The sequence below is a fragment of the Hemitrygon akajei genome, chromosome 8 (genome assembly GCF_048418815.1).
Source record: "Hemitrygon akajei chromosome 8, sHemAka1.3, whole genome shotgun sequence".
NCBI lineage: Eukaryota > Metazoa > Chordata > Chondrichthyes > Myliobatiformes > Dasyatidae > Hemitrygon > Hemitrygon akajei.
This window is the reverse complement of record NC_133131.1, coordinates 53,966,428-53,987,010: the sequence shown is the minus strand read 5'-3', so window position 1 is coordinate 53,987,010 and position 20,583 is coordinate 53,966,428. Positions and strand designations below refer to the sequence as shown.

Genomic DNA, 20,583 nt, shown 5'->3' with positions numbered 1-20,583 from the left:
GTCCACAAGAACAGGGAGGTCTGGGGTACATGGTGCACACTGAACTGTAAGTGACAGGACAGGTTGAGATGGTGGTTAAAGTGCAGGAACCTCAGATTTAGAAACAAGTAAAGGCACAGAGCTTAAGAGCAGGAAGTACTAATTGGTCTTTTGTACTGGATTGGCCATGACTGTAGCGTCACTCAGTTGTGTAGTTGAGCCCACTAGTGGATCTGCATTTCTGGATTGAGTGTTGTGCAATAATCCAGAGGTGATAAGAGAGCTTAAAGTTAAGAAACCTTTAGGGAACAGTGATCACAATATGATCGAGTTCAATTTGAAATTTGAGAAGGAAAAACTAAATTCCAATGTGTCGTTATTTCAGTGGAATAAAGTAAATTACAATGGCATGAGAGGGGAACTGGCCAAAGGTGACTGGAAAGGGATTCTAGCAGGAAGGACAGCAGAGCAGCAATGGCCGGAGTTTCTGCAAAAAATGAGGGAAGTGCAAGACAGATATATTCCAAATAAGAAGAAATTTTTGTATGGAAGAAGGACACTACTGTGGCTGACAAATGAAGTCAGAGCCAAAGTAAAAACAAAAGAGAGGGCATACAAGGAAGCCAAAGCTAGTAGGTAGATAGAGGATTGGGAAGCTTTTAAAAACTTGCAGAAGGAAACTGAGGAGGTCATTAGGAAAGAAAAGATGAATTATGAAAGGAAGCTGGCGAATAATATCAAAGAAGATACTAAAGGCTTTTTTAAGTATATAAATGTTAAAAGAGAGTTGGGGGTAGATGAAGGACCAATAGAAAATGATACTGGAGATATTGTAATGAGAGATGCAGAGATGACAGAGGAACTGAATGCATATTTTCCATCTGTCTTCACAGTGAGAGACATCTGTGGTATACAGGACATTCAAGAGTGTCAGGAAAGTGGAGTATGTGCAGTGGAAATTACGACTGAGAAAGTGCTCAGGAAGCTTAATGGTCTGAGGGTGGATAAATCTCCTGGATCTGATGGAATGCACCCTCAGGTTCTGAAGGAAGTAACTGGAGAGATTGCAGAGGCATTAACAATGATCTTTCAAGAATCGATAGATTCTGACATTGTACCGGATAACTGGAAAATTGCAAATGTTACTCTACTATTTAAGAAGAGTGGGAGGCAGCAGAAAGGAAACTGTAGACCTGTTAGCCTGACATCAGTGGTTGGAAAGTTGTTGGAATCGATTGTTAGGGATGAGATTACGGAGTACCTGGAGGCACATGACAAGATAGGCCAAAGTCAACATGGTTTCCTGAAAGGAAAATCCTGCTTGACTAACCTGCAATTTTTTTGAGGAAATTACAAGTAGGGTAGACAAAGGAGATGCAGTAGATGTGATGTACTTGGATTTTCAGAAGGCCTTTGACAAGATGCCGCACATGAGGCTGCTTAGCAAGATAAGAGCCCATGGAATTACAGGGGAGTTACTAGCATGGGTGGAGCATGGGTTGATCGGCAGAAAACAGAGAGTGGGAATAAAGGGATCCTATTCTGGCTGGCTGCCGATTACCAGTGGAGTTCCACAAGGGTCAGTGCTGGAACCACTACTTTTTACGATGTATATCAATGATTTGGACTATGGGATTAATAGATTTGTGGCTAAATTTGTCGATGATACAAAGATAGGTGGAGGAGCAGGTAGTGTTGAGGAAACAAGAGAGCCTGTAGAGAGACTTAGATAGTTTAGGGGAATGGGCAAAGAAGTGGCAAATAAAATACAGTGTTGGAAAGTGTATGGTCATGCACTTTGGTGGACGAAATAAACAAACAGACTATTATTTAGATGTGGAGAGAATTCAAAATACAGAGATGCAAAAGGACTTGGGAGTCCTTGTGCAAGATACCCTAAAGGTTAGCCTCCAGGTTGAGTCGGTGGTGAAGAAGGTGGATGCATTTTTGGCATTTATTTCTGGAGATATAGCATATAAGAGTAAGGTTGTAATGTTGAGGCTCAAAAAGGCACTCATGAGACTACACTTGGAGTATTGTGTGTCGAGTGCATTTTTGGGCTCCTTATTTTAGAAAGGATATACTGACGTTGGAGAAAGTTCAGAGAAGATTCACGAGAATGATTCCAGGAATGAAAGGGTTACTCTATGAGGAACGTGTGGCAGCTCTTGGGTTATATCCCCTGGAGTCCAGGAGAATGAGAGGGGATCTCATAGAAACATTCCGAATGTTAAAAGGCCTAAACAGATTAGATAAGGCAAAGTTATTTCCCATGGTAGGGGAATCTAGGACAAGAGGGCCCGACTTCAGGATTCGAGGACGTCCATTTAGAAAAGAGATGTGGAGAAATTGCTTTAGTCAGAGGGTGGTGAATCTGTGGAATTTGTTGCTACTAGCAGCTGTGCAAGTCATTGGGTGCATTTAAGGCAGAGATAGGTTCTTGATTAGCCAGGGCATCAAAGGGTATGGGGAGAAGGCAGGGGAGAGGAGATGACTGAAAGAATTGGATCAACCCATGATTGAATGGTGGAGCAGACTCAATGAGCTGAATGGCCTACTTCTGCTCCTTTATCTTATGGTCTTATGATGTCAGTTATGGAGCCACACTTTAGGTAAAGCATGGTGACTTTGGATAGAGTGGAAAAGGGATTCACAGAAAAGATTCCAAAGTAGAGGGACTTCAGTCATGCAAATAGACAAGGGAAGCTTAAGTTGTTCACCTTGGACTAGAGGAGGTTGTGAGGGGATTTGATTCAGTGACTTGAAATCATGATTATCAATATATTGAGAGCTTGTTCCTGCTAGAGGAAATGTTATGGACGAGAAGATACAGTATGAGATAATTAGCATTAAGTATCAAAACTGTCATGTGGAAAGATTTTTACCCTAGACCCTAGAATGGACTGCCAGGGATATTGATGAAGTCAGATCTAAATATAAAGTGCAGAAGGAAGTGAAGTGTCAATTCAGCTGAGTGAAGAATGCTCTTGAATGGAGTCGGTGTTTCTGCCAATGGAATGTGCTATTCTAAAGAATTGGTGCTTGGCTGCACAAAACTGAAAACATGCCTCCTGCTAGGGAAATCCAGAGGGGAGGGGAAATAAGCATAGATTTAGTTAAGGAAAAGTATTATTTTGTGTGGCTGGGAATCTTTGGAATTCTATTTGCCAGAGAGTTGTAGATACTGAGTTATTGAGTATTTCAGGGCTGAGGCTGACATATTTTTAAGACTACAGGGAAAGCGAGAGTCAAAGGGGTTGGTTGGGACGGGAATTTAGGCAAATGCTGAGATCAGCCACAGTCTTACTGAATGAAGAACATGCGTGAGTAGCTGTGTGTCCTTCTGCACCTATATCTATTTTCTTGCATACCTTTACAAATGGTTGTATCTTTTTCAGTTGCATGCAATGCTTTACCTTCTTTTGATCTCAAATGAGTGGAATGGTTATGTTTGGTCTGATTGCTACTAGAGAGTTTTCCTTTAACCAAGTATATAAAATGATAAATAATTAATAGGGCAGTATCTTTCAAAATCACCAAGATGTGGAATCAGAAAGGTGTCACTTTGGTTTGTTTGATGCATGTAATCTGCAGTTAAAAAAAAGACACAGTATCTCATGTCCCAGGTCAATATTGCACAGGGAGTTAAAAGGAAATTTAAATTGTGAAGTAATGAACAAAATGCTGGAAATACTCAGGTGGTCAGGCTGCATCCGTGGGAAGAGAAAAAGTTAACATTTCAGGTCAGAAACCCTTCAACAGAAGGGTGTCCTAACAGAGACATTCTCTCCCCACACTATCCCTGCAGCTTAACAAGCTTATTTTAATATAAAAATAATTATATAAAATTATGTAATTATATAAAAATATAATATAAAATAATAACAGCTATTTACAATATACATTAATGATTTAGATGAAGGGGTTAAAAGTAACATTAGCAAATTTGCAGATGACACAAAGCTGGGTGGCAGCATGAAATATGAGGAGGATGTTAGGAGAATGCAGGGTGACCTGGACAGGTTGGGTGAGTGGGCAAATGTATGGCAGATGCAGTTTAATAGGGATAAAGGTGAGGTTATCCACTTTGGTGGCAAGAACAGGAAAGCAGATTACTATCTGAATGGTGTCAAGTTAGGAAAAGGGGAAGTACAACGAGATCTAGGTGTCCTTGTTCATCAGTCACTGAAAGTAAGCATGCAGGTACAGCAGGCAGTGAAGAAAGCTAATGGCATGTTGGCCTTCATAACAAGGGGAGTTGAGTATAGGAGCAAAGAGGTCCTTCTGCAGTTGTACAGGGCCCTGGTGAGACCACACCTAGAGTACTGTGTTCAGTTTTGGTCTCCAAATTTGAGGAAGGAAATTCTTGCTATTGAGGGAGTGCAGCATAGGTTCATGAGGTTGATTCCCGGGATGGCAGGACTGTCATATGTTGAAAGATTGGAGTGACTGGGCTTGTATACACTGGAATTTAGAAGGATGAGAGGAGATCTGATTGAAATATATAAGATTATTAAGGGATTGGACACACTAGAGGCAGGAAACATGTTCCCGATGTTGGGGGAATCCAGAACCAGAGGCCACAGTTTAAGAATAACGGGTAGGCCATTTAGAACAGAGTTCAGGAAAAACTATTTCACCCAGAGAGTTGTGGATCTATGGAATGCTCTGCCTCAGAAGGCAGTGGAGGCCAATTCTCTGGATGCTTTCAAGAAAGAGTTAGATAGAGCTCTTAAAGATATGGGGTCAAGGGATATGGGGAGAAGGCAGGAATGGGGTACTGATTGTGGATGATCAGCCATGATCACATTGAATGGTGGTGCTGGCACGAAGGGCTGAATGGCCCACTCCTGCACCTATTGTCTATTATTTTATCTCCTTTCCAGTTCTGACAAAGCATCTCCAACCTGAAATGTATGTTTCTTTTTCCACAGATCTAACCTGATCTGCTGAATATTTCCAATATTTTCAGTTGTATTTCATTTTTCTAGCATCTGCAGTTTTTTTTCATATTTTCTTTTACATATATGACTCAATTTGAACATTTGACCGCAAGTTTGTGTCTCCCATCCCGGATTAAACCTGAATGCCGTACATCAATACCAACTGAGGAATTATCATTCTTGTTGGCGAGTTTCCTGGCACTTATCTGGAAATCCAGTTCATCCCTTCCCCTCCTAAGACATTTCCAGACTTAAATCCTTCTGGACTCTCACCTCTTCTATGTAATTTAACGTATGAGTTTGTTTACCTTCTAATATCCATTGGGTGTTGTGTAAGTACAATAAAAAGTAGAAAGAAAACCTCTGGAATGATCTAATGATTTATTTTATGTTATATTGCAGGTCCCGAATTCGAAGGGAGCTGTTCATTGAGGAAGTACAGGCAGGGTCTCAAGGTCAGACAGGATCCGGTGGCTCTCCATCTGTCAGAGGAAGTAGGACAGGTCACAGTTCAGAAGGGGAGAGCTGTGATGGAGGAGACTTGGATGTGGTGGCTGAAGAAAAGGAAAATGTCATGGGAGTGGAAAATTATAGCACTGGGCGTGTGAGCCCTCAGGGAGGGCAGGTAGAGTCACTTTGTGATGAGGATGCAGAGTCTTTTGTGCAGGTTGACCTTAAAGATGACAAAAAGGAATTGTCCCAGTCAGAAAAAGATGTTATGGTATCTCCAAATGCTGAGAGTGAAGATGAGAGTACCCTAAAACATCCAGGTCGAAACAAGAGATCTCAACAGGAAGCATCCTCGGAAGAGTTCCGGAAAAGTCCGTCTTTAGTGCAGTCAGTTGTAGAAGAGGAAAACTCTACCTCATCGGCCTCCACATCAGCAACTGTAGGGGAGACCTCCCGAGATTTGAAAGAAGATACCTCTTCAGTGCAGCAGGCGAGCAGTGAGCAGAGCACCACCTGTGGAGGCTCCTCATCCTCTTCCGCTGTAGGCTTTCAGAAACGGCTGTTCAATTTTTCTGACACAGCATCACCTGCCCAAAAAACAAGCTTGAGAGAGAACAGCTTAAGGCGTAAGAAAGCAGCAAACTTGAACAATATTATCCATCGTTTGGAGAAGGCTGCAAGTCGGGAAGAGCCCATTGAATGGGAATTTTGAGATTAAATTATTAATTATGCACAACTCCCGAGAGTTACATATTGAGAAACCTCGGACATTCTGTACTCATTTTATCCTGTTACGCACTTAATGCCCTGCAGGCCACGGGGCAAAAATGCCATAGGCCAAGGTGCATATAGAAAGGAGAGCATTAAGTTCTGTTCATCATAGCATTTTCAAAGCCAGAGTTGAAACATGCAGTTAAGCTTTTGTACCCTGAAGTGTTTTTGTGTCATGACTGATTTTCAAACTGTTTGGGATTAACTGTTACAGCTTTGCCTTCCCCCTCTGCCAAGTGGGCTTCAAGCAGCGGCAACCATCGGCTAATGAGGGGATCTCCTAGCCATTAAATGGCAGCAGAGCGATATTACACTATCAACTTCTTAAGCAGAAAAAAAGAATTGGAGAGTTTTCAAATGACTAGAATTTTATAGCTGTTCAGTTGCCACTGAGAGATTGCACAGTCATCTGACTCTAAACACACTAGTTTGGTTTCTTAGATATTTTGAGATTTCTTGCTGTTTTAAACTTTGAAAGAGAAGAACACATTTAGCCCACTTATTTTTTAAAAAAAGGTTATGTAAAAAAAAGATTTGTCAAAAAGATGTGGTAGGTGAGTTAGTGTTTCCTTGTATGTGAATTTGGAATAATGATATGTAGTGCACATTGTTTCATAGCTTTAACTAACTCTGGTTTCTCTGCAGGCCAGGGTTTGTTTAATACACTCCATTTTAGGCCAAATCAGGACAAGATCTGTACCTAGATATTTTATAACCTGCTTTTTAACCTCTAAACCACAAAGCACGCTGATCAGACCTCATATTATTGTCTTCTTGTGTGCAAGAGTGTGTGTGAGGACAAGTTTGTATGTGTGTAAGTTTTTAGGTCTGGCTGATTTCATACATACCGATGCACATTTAGAGTGCATACTGCCACCCTTTCCTCAATAAGCTATGGCATCAATAGAGTTTGTATGAATTAGCTTGTCACAAGTTACATTTTTTCTTGCCATATCTTTTATTAAAACTAACAGTAGAGTATTTCAGTATACCAGAATATTTTTGTGCTTATTTATAGGTGTGGTATTTTTTTTCTATCCATTGTTAGGAGGTGATGAAAGGGAGCAAGTCTTGTTCTAAAGGGTCAGACTGCCGGCAGTATTTGGGATATTTTACAAGTTTCACTGGATAAATATTGGCTCCTTGACATCTTACAAGTTTCAGATTATTGATTAGAGTTTGTTCCACAGTGTAAATTGCATCATGATTTTTGTGTTGGTCTTTTAGGTCAGAATCCATTGAAGTATCTGTGTAGCACAATCATAACCTGTCATTTTAATTATAATATATGAACTCTGTTTTCTATAATAATTATGGTTGAGGAGTTATATACCTGATATTGCACCACAGCGTGTTGTGTGTAGTTTTTGTAGCAGATTATGACTGTTTATAGGGAAAGCTACATTATCTGCATGATATGTTAAATAATCATATATTTCTTACATAAAAAATCATACATTGCATATTGATTGAGCACTTAGCTGTTAAGTGTACTTATGGTTCTGATTCAACTCCAGCTAGTCATAGAGAAGGGCTCTAGGAGGCTGCAAGACAGTAAATTAGAATGAAATCCTCCAGCATTCATGCCCACCAGAGAGCATTCCTCAACATTAAGCTGTAAAAGATGAATTGTGAAAATTATGTGAAACCAGATCCCTGAGATATCACTATTGCTACAGGCATGAGTGCAAAATCACCCAGTTCAAATCTTTCACCCAGTGATAGAGTATAATAGGTAATTACTGGTAAACCACCAAGGGCAGTTTCCATATGGTTTTTTTCTTGATCTCCTCAGCTTTCCAAAGGTGAAAGAAACAAGGTATTTCCCGTGGTCTGCTGTGAGGTCTGCTCTACTTCCAAGTGGGTAACCATTTAACATTGTGCCATCGAGCAGTGGGTGACACGTGAATCCTTGGAAGTAAAGATTTATGAAGAGGCCATTTGACTCAACTAGTTGACATTTGATATTATCCTCCATGTGAATATGATTTAAGTAATTAGCTGAGCTTAAATTCACCATATGTCACAGTGGAATTTGACTTAATTCTACCAGATAATTGGGATTACTGACTGATTGCTGGATTACTTGTCATGTAGCTTCACCACTATTCTTAGCAAAGCCCCATAAAACTGACAACCTATGGGCAATAGTCATATTCCCTTTTAATAAGATGTGAGTGTTCTGTGCTATTCGTGCTTTCATCAGATAGTGGTGTAAGGAGAAAATTAGTAATGAAACGGAAGGCTTCCGAAGGATTGATGTTAACTTTGGCAGTTTTCTCAACACTATTCTCTCAAACACAAGCATTAAATAGCAATCCCTCCTACTCTTTACCATTCTGCATAACCTGAGCTTTGCCCAATACCAGAAATTTGTGATCACCCCATAGTTTCAGTCAGCTGGATTATTTTCAGACTTCATGCCTGAGATTGAACTGTTGGAAAGCAAGAGTTTGTGGGAGCAGCATGGCAAGCTGAATGTTTCTCATTTTGGTAACTTTGATAAATGAAAACATTTTATAAAATACCATAACTATTTTTGAGACAATAATCTGTCCATCTGTTGTCTAAATCTTACCTCAAGCATGTGTACCTGTTCTCGAAACAGTTCACTTTGCAATGTGATCTTTATACTAGAGAACTCAGGAAATTAAACCTCAATTGGAACACATGAGAATTGATGTTGATATAACTTGAAGCTTCAAAGTTGATTTTGTTTCTCAGAACAAAATAACCTAATCCCAGGAATGTTTGCAGTGGTGGAAATTTCTTTAGGAATCCATCCACACTGGAGGTTTGGGATTAGCTATAAAATTGTTCCATAGTCATTGTGACAAAGTTAATGGTAATTCTTGGAATGATCTTGAAAGATGGCATTTTTTCAGAGATTGGTTGGGTAATGCGTCTGTACGTTATGTTGACAGTGTTTGCTATCAGCCTATATAGAACAGTTAAAAAAGCTTTGTCAAAAGCAGTATATTTACCAGGCGGACACTGATTATTTTTCATTCTAAGCTTCCGTTTTGTCATGTATGTTAATGTTATCTGTAGGCTTTGTTCCTTTGTTGACACTGGTGTTTAACTATAGAATCATATAATCATTCATAATGATGCAGAGTGTAGCACACATTAGAAATCTTCTAATGTTCGCAAATAAAGTTCCTAAGAACAGTGATCATAATATCCTGTACATAAATCTGAGTTAATAACTACAAAGTACAAATTACTGCCTGAGGAAATGGGCAATCCCTAAAAACAGATCAATTCTTTGATGTACAAAACTTAGCATATAAACAACTTAATAATCCGAGTTAATTCTGGTGATTTTAAAGTAACTTATCCTCAGTCAAATAGCCTTAGGTTTATCCTTTTTTTGTAAATAATTTTGAGCTGAAATTCTGAGAATGATAGGAACATTTATTTTCGTTCTGTATTGGCAACACAAGTAATTTATTCCTTTGAAATTTAGGTCAGACTGGCTGGAAAATCAAGTACTTTTCATTTGATCTCTGAAATAATTCATTGATTGTGTTCATCTTCCCTGAAATTTCAACCAGTCACCATTCACTAAACTGATGCTTCAATTGAAATTGTTTTATATAATTTTATTAAGATAATTGTAAACTTAATTTCATTTCTAGACAACCACCTTTTTAATCATCTTTATAGCCCAGTTAGAGTAAAGGCAATTATAGCCTGTGATCTTACAGTGTGTATTTTGCAGGTTCTTTGTTTCATGTAAATAATTATGGACCTTATATTTTACAAGCTTGTAATATATTTTGGAGTTGTTGATTTTGCATACAAATGTTTCAGTTCTCCTGAGTGATAAAGGACTAGATGAATTGGCAACATTGTATCATTTAGCATTAAGACAGAAGGAAGTAGAGATTTGAGATACTGTCCCCGATAAAGAAATACATTCATTCTTAAATCTCTACAATTATTATGTGCATCATTCTTTTGCACCTTCCCTTCCAAGATAATGGTTAGAACCAGTGATAGTACTACCATCTTTAATTGCCACCTTTTATATTTTGATTCTGTAGTTGGGCAACATTTCTTGTCTACAGAAACTCTGGAAATCAATCTAAATTTTACAATTTATAACAAGTACTCTTTGTATGCACGATTTCTATTTCTATTTAAAACATTGAAGGCTGTCACTAAATTTTTGAAGGTTTGTGTTGCAAAGCCCTATGTGGCAGATACAAGTTTGAGATTGTCTACATACATTCCATTTCTGACCCATAAGAACAATAAGAGGCTATCTTAAACTTTCCATGGGTAGGTTTGCACCTAAATCTTTTGAGGTTACCTTCTCTATTACGTAGCCACCTTAAAATTTGGTGATTAAAACATGTTCCTGTGAACCTTTGCTCAATTTATGTATCGCAGATGCTAACATTCGGAGCCAGTATAAATAACTGGAAATAACAGAGCTGAACTCTTGTGTGCCTTGAGTAGGATATTATGGAAAGAATATAAGTCTAACTCTGTCATAATCTTAGATACTGTGATTGCAGACACTGAATTGGCTCCCAGAAACATATGCACAAGTGGAAAAAAGATAAAAGTAGAGTACATTCCCTAAAGCACTTGCAGTATATTTTACAAAAAAATATATTTTTAAAATCTATTGTGATAAGTCCTTATAAATGGAGGGTCATCAGCATATTTTCTCTCAAAAGCACTATTATAAAAAGCAATATTAACATTCCATAATTTTTAGCAGTAATTTTGTACAAATGTTTCCTTTGAACTTTTATCCGATGACTCTTCAAAAGATGTTTGAAATCATTTTGCTGTACAACAGTATAAATGCATTCAATTTTCCACATCTAATTACAATTGATAAGCACTGCAGCTCAGAAAATCTGTGATGAAATTCCATTTGTAAATAAATCTTTGATCGTAAATTCTGGGAATTCGCCATCTTTTACTACCAAATCTTTTCTATGAAAATTTCTCAAACATTTCAGAATTTTTGTGTAGGGTAGTACATCTCAAAATATCTGCAATCTGCCCCATTTATACTAAATCCTTCAAAAGTAAAGAATACAACAATTTCTTTTGCTAAATCTCTAAATTTCTAACAACATTCAGAGTGTGTCTCCATTTACTTCCTGAAGTTTGGGATAAATTTATTATTTAAATGTATCATCTAATAGCAGACTTCTACTGATCCGATCTATTTCAAACCTTTGAAAAAAGTTGTAGAGCTTTTGTCAATAAATTTCACAATTATTATTTCTAATTCCTCCATTATGTAAATCATGTGTTTTAACTAATGTTAGAAGACATCATCAAGCAAAGTATTCTCTGTCGTAAAGAGAACTCAAGTTTTGCATTCAGTGTAATGTGTTCATAAAGTAGCATCACTAATATATGTAATTAACATGCAATTCTAATTCACCAGCATCAATTAAGCACCTCGCTTGTATTTGTTTCATCATTAAATGCATAAAACACAGATGCAGTGAAAAGTTCACTGGTTAAATCACATTTTTTCCCAGCTGGATAGTGGCAAAACAAAATTACTTAAAATAAGAAAATGGAACAGATATTTTTGTGTTTTGTATCATCTTGTTTCAACTATGAACGTAGTATCACTGCCAAAGTTGATCTGAAGAATATTATTTTAAGATAATCACCCATTATATTGGTGTTTTCTCTTGTTATTGGATGGTAAATCTTTGGTGTGCAGTGTTAGGGTTGATTCATTATCCTCTACAGGACAGGCAGGACCTTGCCCATATTCTCATCTTCATAGGCAAGTCATGTTAGGTCACGTTGGGTTGATTGAGAGAGCCAGTCTGCAATCTCCCTCTGATACTACCTAACTGTTGAGTTTTACTCTTTTAGCCCCATTTTACCTTTTACTTATTTATACCCACATTCTGTTTTCTATTCTATTATTGCCCTATTCTAATCTGTAAGAACTAACTACCATCTTTAGCTATGCATTCTAAAAGTAAAACAATCCTTTCCTCCTTTCCCTGAGTACTGCTATTCTATTTATTTTGAAGATTTGTTTCATCCCTCTATTTCCTGTTGTATTCATTCCTCTTTGCATGAATATATCAATAAAATTCACAGAATGTAAAGCATATTTTGGTTCATTTGTGTGCCGCAGGTACACTTTAACAGCGATTCTCATCAGTAAATGTACACCATGTGGATTTAGGTTGGTTCCTTGATTTAGTTTAAAGCATGAATAATGGGTGTGAAAGCTAAGCTGAATTAAAGGGTTTTTTAATACTGCTGGAAATGTATAAGAAGTCAGTCAGCATCTGAGAGTAGAAGCATTCCTGTTCCTTTTGAATTCCTCTGCTTTGGTCCATTGTGCGCTTCAGCTGCAGATTTTAGAAACCTTGTCTGCTTACAGTCTTGTTACTCTTTTCCATGGGGTTCTGCATCATTCTGTTAGCTCATAAGTTTTGTTTATGCACGTCATTATGTTCCTCATCAGGAGCTGATTTTTCTCTCAAAATCCAGCTCTCCCCTAATTATTTTCTGCTTTCACAAAATCTGCCCTTCAGTCATAGCTCCAATTTTTATGATCAACATCCTTTTTTTCTTTCTGTAGGACCTGCTGCTGAGAGTTTTAATGCAGTGTTTTAAGCTGGTGTTTTGTTGTTTGCTTATTTACGAAGGATTATTTCTGGTATTTAATAAAGTTTTTGGAATACTTTTCTGATTTTGCTCAGCATGATATTTGAACATAACTTATGCAGTTGTTTAGCTTCATATTTCTGTGACCTGGGCTAGTTCAGTTACAGATTAAACTATCCATGTTAGACAAGACTAAGTCAGATGGAAATTTAAGTGACTACACATGCTGGATTATGGGGCAATCCATCAGTATTTCCCTGTTTATTTGTGAATTCTCCAGATCTTTGTTTGTATCCATGTTATCTGTTGGCCACCAGCTTCTGTCTCACCCCTACCACTCATCTCTTCATAGCAGCTATTTCCCCACTACACTCAGTTCTGATGAGGTGTCTCAACTGAAAATATCAACAATTCCCCTGCCTCCACAGATGCTGCTTGACCTTCTGAATTCTTAAGAAGTTTTGCTCAAATCACATGAACCTGTTACCTTCTTTAAAAGTCACTGGTCCGTAGGGGTTTTTATAGCTATCTAAAAGTTTTGTTAGTACCACATGTACATTATAATAAATATTATGTACATAGTACTATACTTACTATACATAACAACTAGTACTGTACTATACATATTCTGACCCTAAATGTGGAGTTCTTTTCCTGTGGGCATTACGTTTTTTGATTTATGTGATTTTCATTTTCTACTGAGCTTCATGCTCAGCATCAACACAGTTTACCTTGCTGAAGTAGTCTTTGTAGTTTATGAGTGAATGAAATTAGTGACAGCATTTTGATCATATATGAGACCAGTGGTGTTGGTAGCCAACGAAGTTCCAAATAATAGCCAAGCCATTTAAGCAAGAAAAGTAAACTGAACTCCACTAAGTGTTGTCAGCCATTTCTGTTAAGGCTGTTTGTTTCTTCCATTTTGCCTGTGAAGAATCCCAGACTGATCAGAAAACATTTAGAAATTTAGGTCATGCTTTTTTTATGTGTGTGTTTTTAACTAAGTTTCATCTCCTTCCTGTCCCAAAGACAAAGCTTTTGTATGGTCAGGAAACTAGCTGGCTGCATTAAACTTACAATTTAAGGAGGGTATGCTTAATAATGGTTAAAATGCAGTGTATGCCTTGCTGGTGCCCGTATTGCTTACATTAAGATTTATGTTCAAATTTCACCCAAAATTTACTGAGTTATTTTAATTTAAAACTGAGGTCATAGCAGGAGATTAAAAACAAAACTGTAGATATTGCTCATTAGAACATAGAATATTGAAGAATACAGCACAGGAACAGACCATTCAACCCACAGTGTTGTACCAAACAAGTTAAAAATGCTAATCAAAAACATCCAAACACTGATCCCTCCTACTTTCATGTCCATATTCCACCCCCACCCCCGCCATCCTCCTTATATTCGTGTGCCTATCCAAACGTCTCTTAAAAGTCTGTAATGTACTTGCCTCTACCACTATACCAGGCAATGCATTCCAGGCATCCATGACTCTCTAAGTAAAAAAACTTACCCTTCATATCCTCCTTAAACCTACCCCCTCTCACCTTCAATACACGCCTTCTGGAACTAGACATTTCAACCCTGGGAAACAGATCATCTCTATCCACTTTATCTATGCCTCTCATAATTCTGTAAACCTCTATCAGATCTCCCCTCAGCCTCTGATGCTCCAGAGAAAACAGCTCAAGTTTATTCGTCTCTCATGATAGCATATATAAACCAGGCAACATCCTGGTGAACTACTTCTGCATCCTCTCCAAAGCCTCAACGTCCTTCATATAATGGAGCAGCCAGAACTGTACACAATACTCCAGATGTGGCCTAACCAAAGTTTAAAGTTGCTAATGTTACCGCCTTACTAATAAAAGCAAGCATTTCATAAGCCTTCTTAACCACCCTATCTATTGACCTGTGTAGTCACTTTCATGGACCTATGACTTGGACCCCAAGATCTCTCTGCTCAGCAACACTAAGGGTCTTGCGTTTTTCCTACCAAGGAGCACACCTCACATTTTTCTGGGTTAAACTCCATCTGCCATTTCTCAGCCCATATCTACAACTGATCTATATCGTGCTGTATTCTTTGCAGACTTCTACACTATCTGCAACTCCATCAATCTTGGTATCATCAGCAAATTTACTAACCCACCCATCTACGTTTTCATGAAGGTCAATTACATGCATCACAGATCCCTGCAGAGCTCCACTAATTATATATCTCCATCTTGAATAACTCCTTTCAACCATTACCCTTTTTCTTCCATGTGCAAGCCAGTTCTGAATCCAAACAGGAATTCGTCATGGATCCAATGCATCTTAATATTCTGGATTAGCCTCCCATGAGGGACTTCGTCAAATGCCTTACTGAAATCCATATGGACAGCATCCACTGCCCTGCCCTCATCAACCTCTCTCGCCACCTTGTTAAAAAACTCAATCAAGTTGGTAAAGCACAATTTACCCCACACAAAGCTGTGCTGGCTCTCCCTAATTAGGTCATGAGTTTCCAAATGCTCATATATCCCATCCCTAAAAAATTTCTCCAGCAATTTCCCTACACCTGATGTGAAACTCACTACTCTGTAGTTCCCAGGATCTTCCCTGGTTCCCTTCTAAGTAGAAGTACAAGACTAACCACTCATGAGTCCTATGGGACCTCACTTGTGGCTGAAGAGGACACAATAATACTGGTCAAGGCCCAGCAATCTCATCTCTTGCCTACTTCAATAACCTGAGGTAAATCCCATCAGGTCCTGTGGATCTATTCACTTTAATACTCCTTATGAGGCTCAACACTTCCTCCTCCTTGACCTCTAAATGCCCTAACTCAGCACTGATCTGGTTCTCCATATCCTTTTCCTTGGTAAATACTGAAGCAAAGTACTCATTAAGTACCTTACTCATATTCTCTGCATCCAAGCAAATGTTACCCCCTTGTTCCTTGAGTGGTCCCATCCTCTTCCTAATTATCCTCTTACTCTTGATGTATGTATAGAATGCCTTGGGACTCACCTTAATCCTACTTGCGAAGGACTTCATTGCCCCTCCTGGCTTTCCTAATTCCCTTCGTTATTTCTTTTTCTAGCTTCTGTTTACTCACATGCTTCATCTGATCCTGACTTCTGAAGCTTTACAGACTTTTTAACATTTTTGTCTTGACTAAATTCATCACCTCTCTGGACATCCAAGAGTTCTCTTATCTTTCCATTCCTGTCCTTCCTTCTAACAGGAACATACCTTTCCTGTACTCCATGCAATTGATTTTTAAACACCCTCCATGTGACTGATATATGGACTTGCCAGAGAAAAGGTGTGTCCAATTAATGCTTCTTAGTTCCTGCTTAATGCCCTTATAATTTGCCCTACTGCAGTATAAAATTTTCCTGCAAGGACCATACTTATCCTTATCTGTAGCCATCCTGAAGGTTAAGGAATAGTGATCACTATTCCCTCACTGCTCACCCACTGAAACATCAGTCATCTGGCCAGGCTCATTACCCAACACCAGGTCAAGTACGACTCCTCATCTCGTGGGACCATCCACATACTGAATCAAAAAGCCTTCCTGGATACACTTATCAAATTCTGCCCCATTAAAACTCCTTGCACTAAGAAGGGTTCAGTTTATATCGGAAGTTGAAGCTCCCCATGACGAAAACCCTATGTTTTTACACATTTCCTTAATCTGATTACATTTCCGTTGCTCAAATGTCCAGGTGGCTTTTAGGGGTTGTGTAGTACAATCCCATCAGTGTGATTGCACCCTTTGTATTCCTGAGTTCCACCCAAATGGACTTAGTGTCTGACCCCTCCATTATGTCTTGAGTGCAGCTGTGATATTGTCTCTGATTAGTAGTGCAACTCCATCCCCTCTTTCACCTCCTCCTCAATCATTTCTAAAACTTCGAAAACCTGGTACATTAATTGCCCATTCTTGCTTCTCTCTCAACCAAGTTTCAGTAATGGCAACAGCATCATAATTCCATGTACTGATCCGTGCTCCATCTTCATCACTCTTACCCATAACCCTAGCTCACACTTGAAACTATCTGACTCATAATACCTATTATTTAAATTTTGTCTTTCAGTACATCCCCTGACATCTACCAGTCCTTCCTTGCTGACCTGTGGCTCTAGTTCCCAGCCTCCTGCAAAACTAGTTTAAATTCTCACGAGTAGCATGAGTAAACCTCCCAGCCAAGGTATTAGTTCCCCTCCAGTGCAATCTGTCCCACTTGTACAGGTCACTCCTTCCTCAGAAAAGTTTCCAATGATCCACGAAGTTGAAACCCTGTTCCCTACACCATCTCCACAGCCACTCATTCATCCATGCTGTCACCCCAATCCTACCTGCACTAGCCCATGGCACAGAGAGTAATGTGGAGATTACAATCTTGAAGGCCCTTCTCTTCAGCCTCTTACCTAACGGTATACTCACTGCACAGGACCTCTTCCCCTTTTCTGCCCACGTCTTTGGTGCCAATATGCACCACAACTTCTGGCTGTTCCCCCTCCCCCTTTAGAATATCCTGTTGTTACACTTGGTATTTTTATTACAGTTTTCAATGGTTTCTTGAAAATTTAGTGCTGGGTTTGGTTTTTCTGGATTTTTTTTTGTTTTGTCTTGATCCCCCATGCTCCTTCAGCTGAGCAAGAGGAGAAAGACAAAGCAAGTCATCAGTGAGATGAAAGACATAATGTATAATGCTCAAGTAAAGATGCATTTTCACAGATTAGCATCAGACAATCCAAAAGTCACACTTAAGAGTACATTTGACTTGGTAACTTAAACAGTGAATCTCATGAATTCCTGTCTGACCAGCTGCTGAGAGAATGCAATTAAGAAAATCATGCTTAGGACGATATGCTAACTAGTGGCAGTTTGTTGGACAACTACTAAAATTCCTTTTTGCTGAGAAATCATTGATTGTGACTCAGAGCTGCAGGGTCTAGAATGTAGAAATCAGAACATACTCTGTTGATAATTCATTAAAGTTGGGATACTATACAAGTATTAGTGACTTGTTCTTGCAACATGGAAATTGTGGCTCAGCTTAGTCTCAAGATTTGGAGAAGAAATAAGAAGTGATAATCGTGTGAAAGTGTCTAGGATTTAATTTACAAGTGGAGATTATGTTTATTTATTTGTGTTAAGACATACATCATGTCACTCCTCACTCTGAGCGCTGCTTAAATGCTCTGAAAAATGCCCCTTGTATCGTATTTTCAGATAGAGCAATTGCAGAGTCTGGATGGATTGAAAGTATTAGTCTATTGTCCTCATGAAAAGTGAAAATTATCACCATCGAAGGAGGGCAGGCTGAAATATGTTAATATTGCATCTAGAAGGAAGGTTGTAATGGACATCCAGAACCATGAATATTGATATGTAAGGGTGATATTCTGAGAGAAAGTGACATTCTTCTCCCTCATATTTTCCTTTCTTACAATGTGCCTAGTGATGACACTATAGTTATGTTAGCAATGGAAAGTCATGCCTTTTGCTTAGTGTCAGAGGTGGACTGTCCAGTCTTATGGCTGGTTGTATTTGCTACAGTGCAGTGAGAGATGATCTCAGTTGCAATGGAATAGAACATGATCCCATTGTTAAATAGTCCAACCAATGAGTCATGAAAACAAACAAAGCAACATCACCTATTTATACAACTCAATAATAAAATTTAACTAGTCTTTTCTTTCCTCAGATACTGACTAACTTGCTGAGTGCTTTTGGCTTATTTGGATTTCCAACACGTACAGCTTTCAGTTTTGGAGTTACAGCAATAGATTATCTTTGACTATGGCAAATAAGTTTCACTTCTGCCTTTTGAGCTTGAGCACTTAAACAACATTAATTTCTATAGCACGTGTCTGAATCATGGTTCTCTAAGTTGAGGTGAGACAATAGTTTTAATCTTTGCTCCAGCCTCCTAGAGCCCCCTTTAAATCAAATTGTTCAATAGTAAGTAGAAAGAGACCGCTCATTAAACCTTTTTCCATTTTGTTGGGGAGAGTGGTGGAAATCCATGGAATTATACATTACCATCTGTGCAATAACTAAACCACCTGTGGACCGTTTCTGTACTGCCCCATGTACTACAGCAGCACACTTGTGTGACATATCTACCTGGACAATTTTAATAAGCTTATTGTCTTTACCCACTCCCCAAAAGTTTTGTGATTACTTACAGCTTAACAGTATTCCGTTTATTAATGCCATCATATACTGAAAATTTTAGATGATTTTTAGACTTTTTCTATTCACAGTCACAGAGAAAGTTCACGATGATAAACCCAGATGACCAAAACAAAGTGTCATTCTTGTGCACATGACTTTATGCTAACCATTTTTCACTGTGATCCACATTTCATAGTTGTTTTTCTTGGTATTAGGAATTGGTCAAAACTTTTCTATATGGCTGGCAGAAATGAAATCTGCTCTCTCTAATCAGGTTTCTCTCTGTCTCTGGTGATTAGTCATACTGCATACTTTGTTCTCAGCACTGTAAACAGTCCTTATATAATATGGAGAAGCAATATCACTGTATGAAACTCACATGATGTATTATTCACTAGCACCCTAGGTGTGATAATTGAAGTAAATATCTTTTATACAAACACAGTATTGGCCTTCATTGTCTTTATTTATGTGTAATCATTCAAAATCAATAATTTAATTTGTTATACAAAGAGATAAAATGGTCTGATGTTTTAGCTTTATAATATGTCTGTTTAAAAATGTTCTTTATATTAAAGTGCATTCTTCTGTTCCTTTCTGAGGGAACATTTGTCTGAAAAATGTTAACTTTGTGTGATAATGTCCAGGTGCTAATAACCCAGTATCAGTTTATAAACTCAGACCCATCTTATTGTACAGTTTGAAAAGCCACTGTCTTCCTACTTACATCAGGCAGATGCTCAGTTATTCTCTTCCACAGAAGAGGCAGAGGCCTGTGTGATTTGTATTAGCCTGTTGGACATCCTCTCCTCAACAGCCAACCTGATGGGCTTTCCTTCTCTTCCTGTCTTAATTCAGGTAGGCCACTTCAATCTGCTTACACCTTGAATGTGAGTGACTGGGGGCTAGTGATATCCAGCCTCTGTTGCATAATTCAATTGGAATCTTTTCATAGGAACATAGGACTTTCATTTGTGTTGTCCTCAACCTCTGGAAACCTTGTTTCTGCCTTTTATCCCACATCTATTTTCTCTTAGTTTAAGGGAAAACAAGATTTGCTAAAGGATGTAGTTGAAATGCTGAATCTTATGGTACATAATACAGAGTTGTATCCTTTTGTGGGCTGAACATCTTCAGCACATTGACACATAATCAATGTGTATCATTTAACTATTTCTCTGCTCATACCTGAACTATTGGATTTCTGAGTTTGAAAATGTTATTTTTCACCATACTCTCCCAAAAGGTCAGTGGCTGATTTAAGGTCTTTTATAGCATCTTCCCGTAGTGGAAATCCTAGGAGCTGAAGACTTGGTGTTAGTAGGCTTCGAAGAGTCTCTCTACTTTCAGCATGTCCTTAGTTGTTAGTGAGATTGATGCCAGGGTAGCGCTCTGAGTGACTTGGAGGATACACAATTTAGCACATGTTCCTGAGAGACACAAATGGGCTAAATGAGTTATTATGGCAATCATGCTTGCTGGTTATATCTGGGTTTTTAAATGCAGATTTAGTTCATGTTAACATATTAACTAACCCTAGCTCCCAGTGGATTATTTATGTCAGTTGCATGTTTCAGATGAATGCACTTACGTGTTGCAGTTTTTAGATGTGCCTGAAGCTGCTCTTAGCATGCCTTT

General features: G+C 38.5%; 1 protein-coding gene across 5 annotated transcripts in view; it reads left to right on the top strand.

The window, feature by feature from the left end:
- Positions 1 to 20,583, top strand: part of LOC140731911 (protein CASP-like) — a 725,429-nt gene that overhangs the window by 581,973 nt on the left and 122,873 nt on the right. For 4 of the 5 annotated variants that reach the window (XM_073053887.1, XM_073053886.1, XM_073053888.1 and 1 more), the window contains one exon: positions 5,325 to 19,389. The exons of the other annotated variant lie outside the window; for it this stretch is intronic. In XM_073053887.1, the coding sequence (XP_072909988.1) occupies positions 5,325 to 6,084 (760 nt within the window). In that variant the 3' untranslated portion in view covers positions 6,085 to 19,389. Of the gene's footprint in view, positions 1 to 5,324; positions 19,390 to 20,583 lie in introns of those variants that run through there. 5 annotated transcript variants of the gene reach the window in all.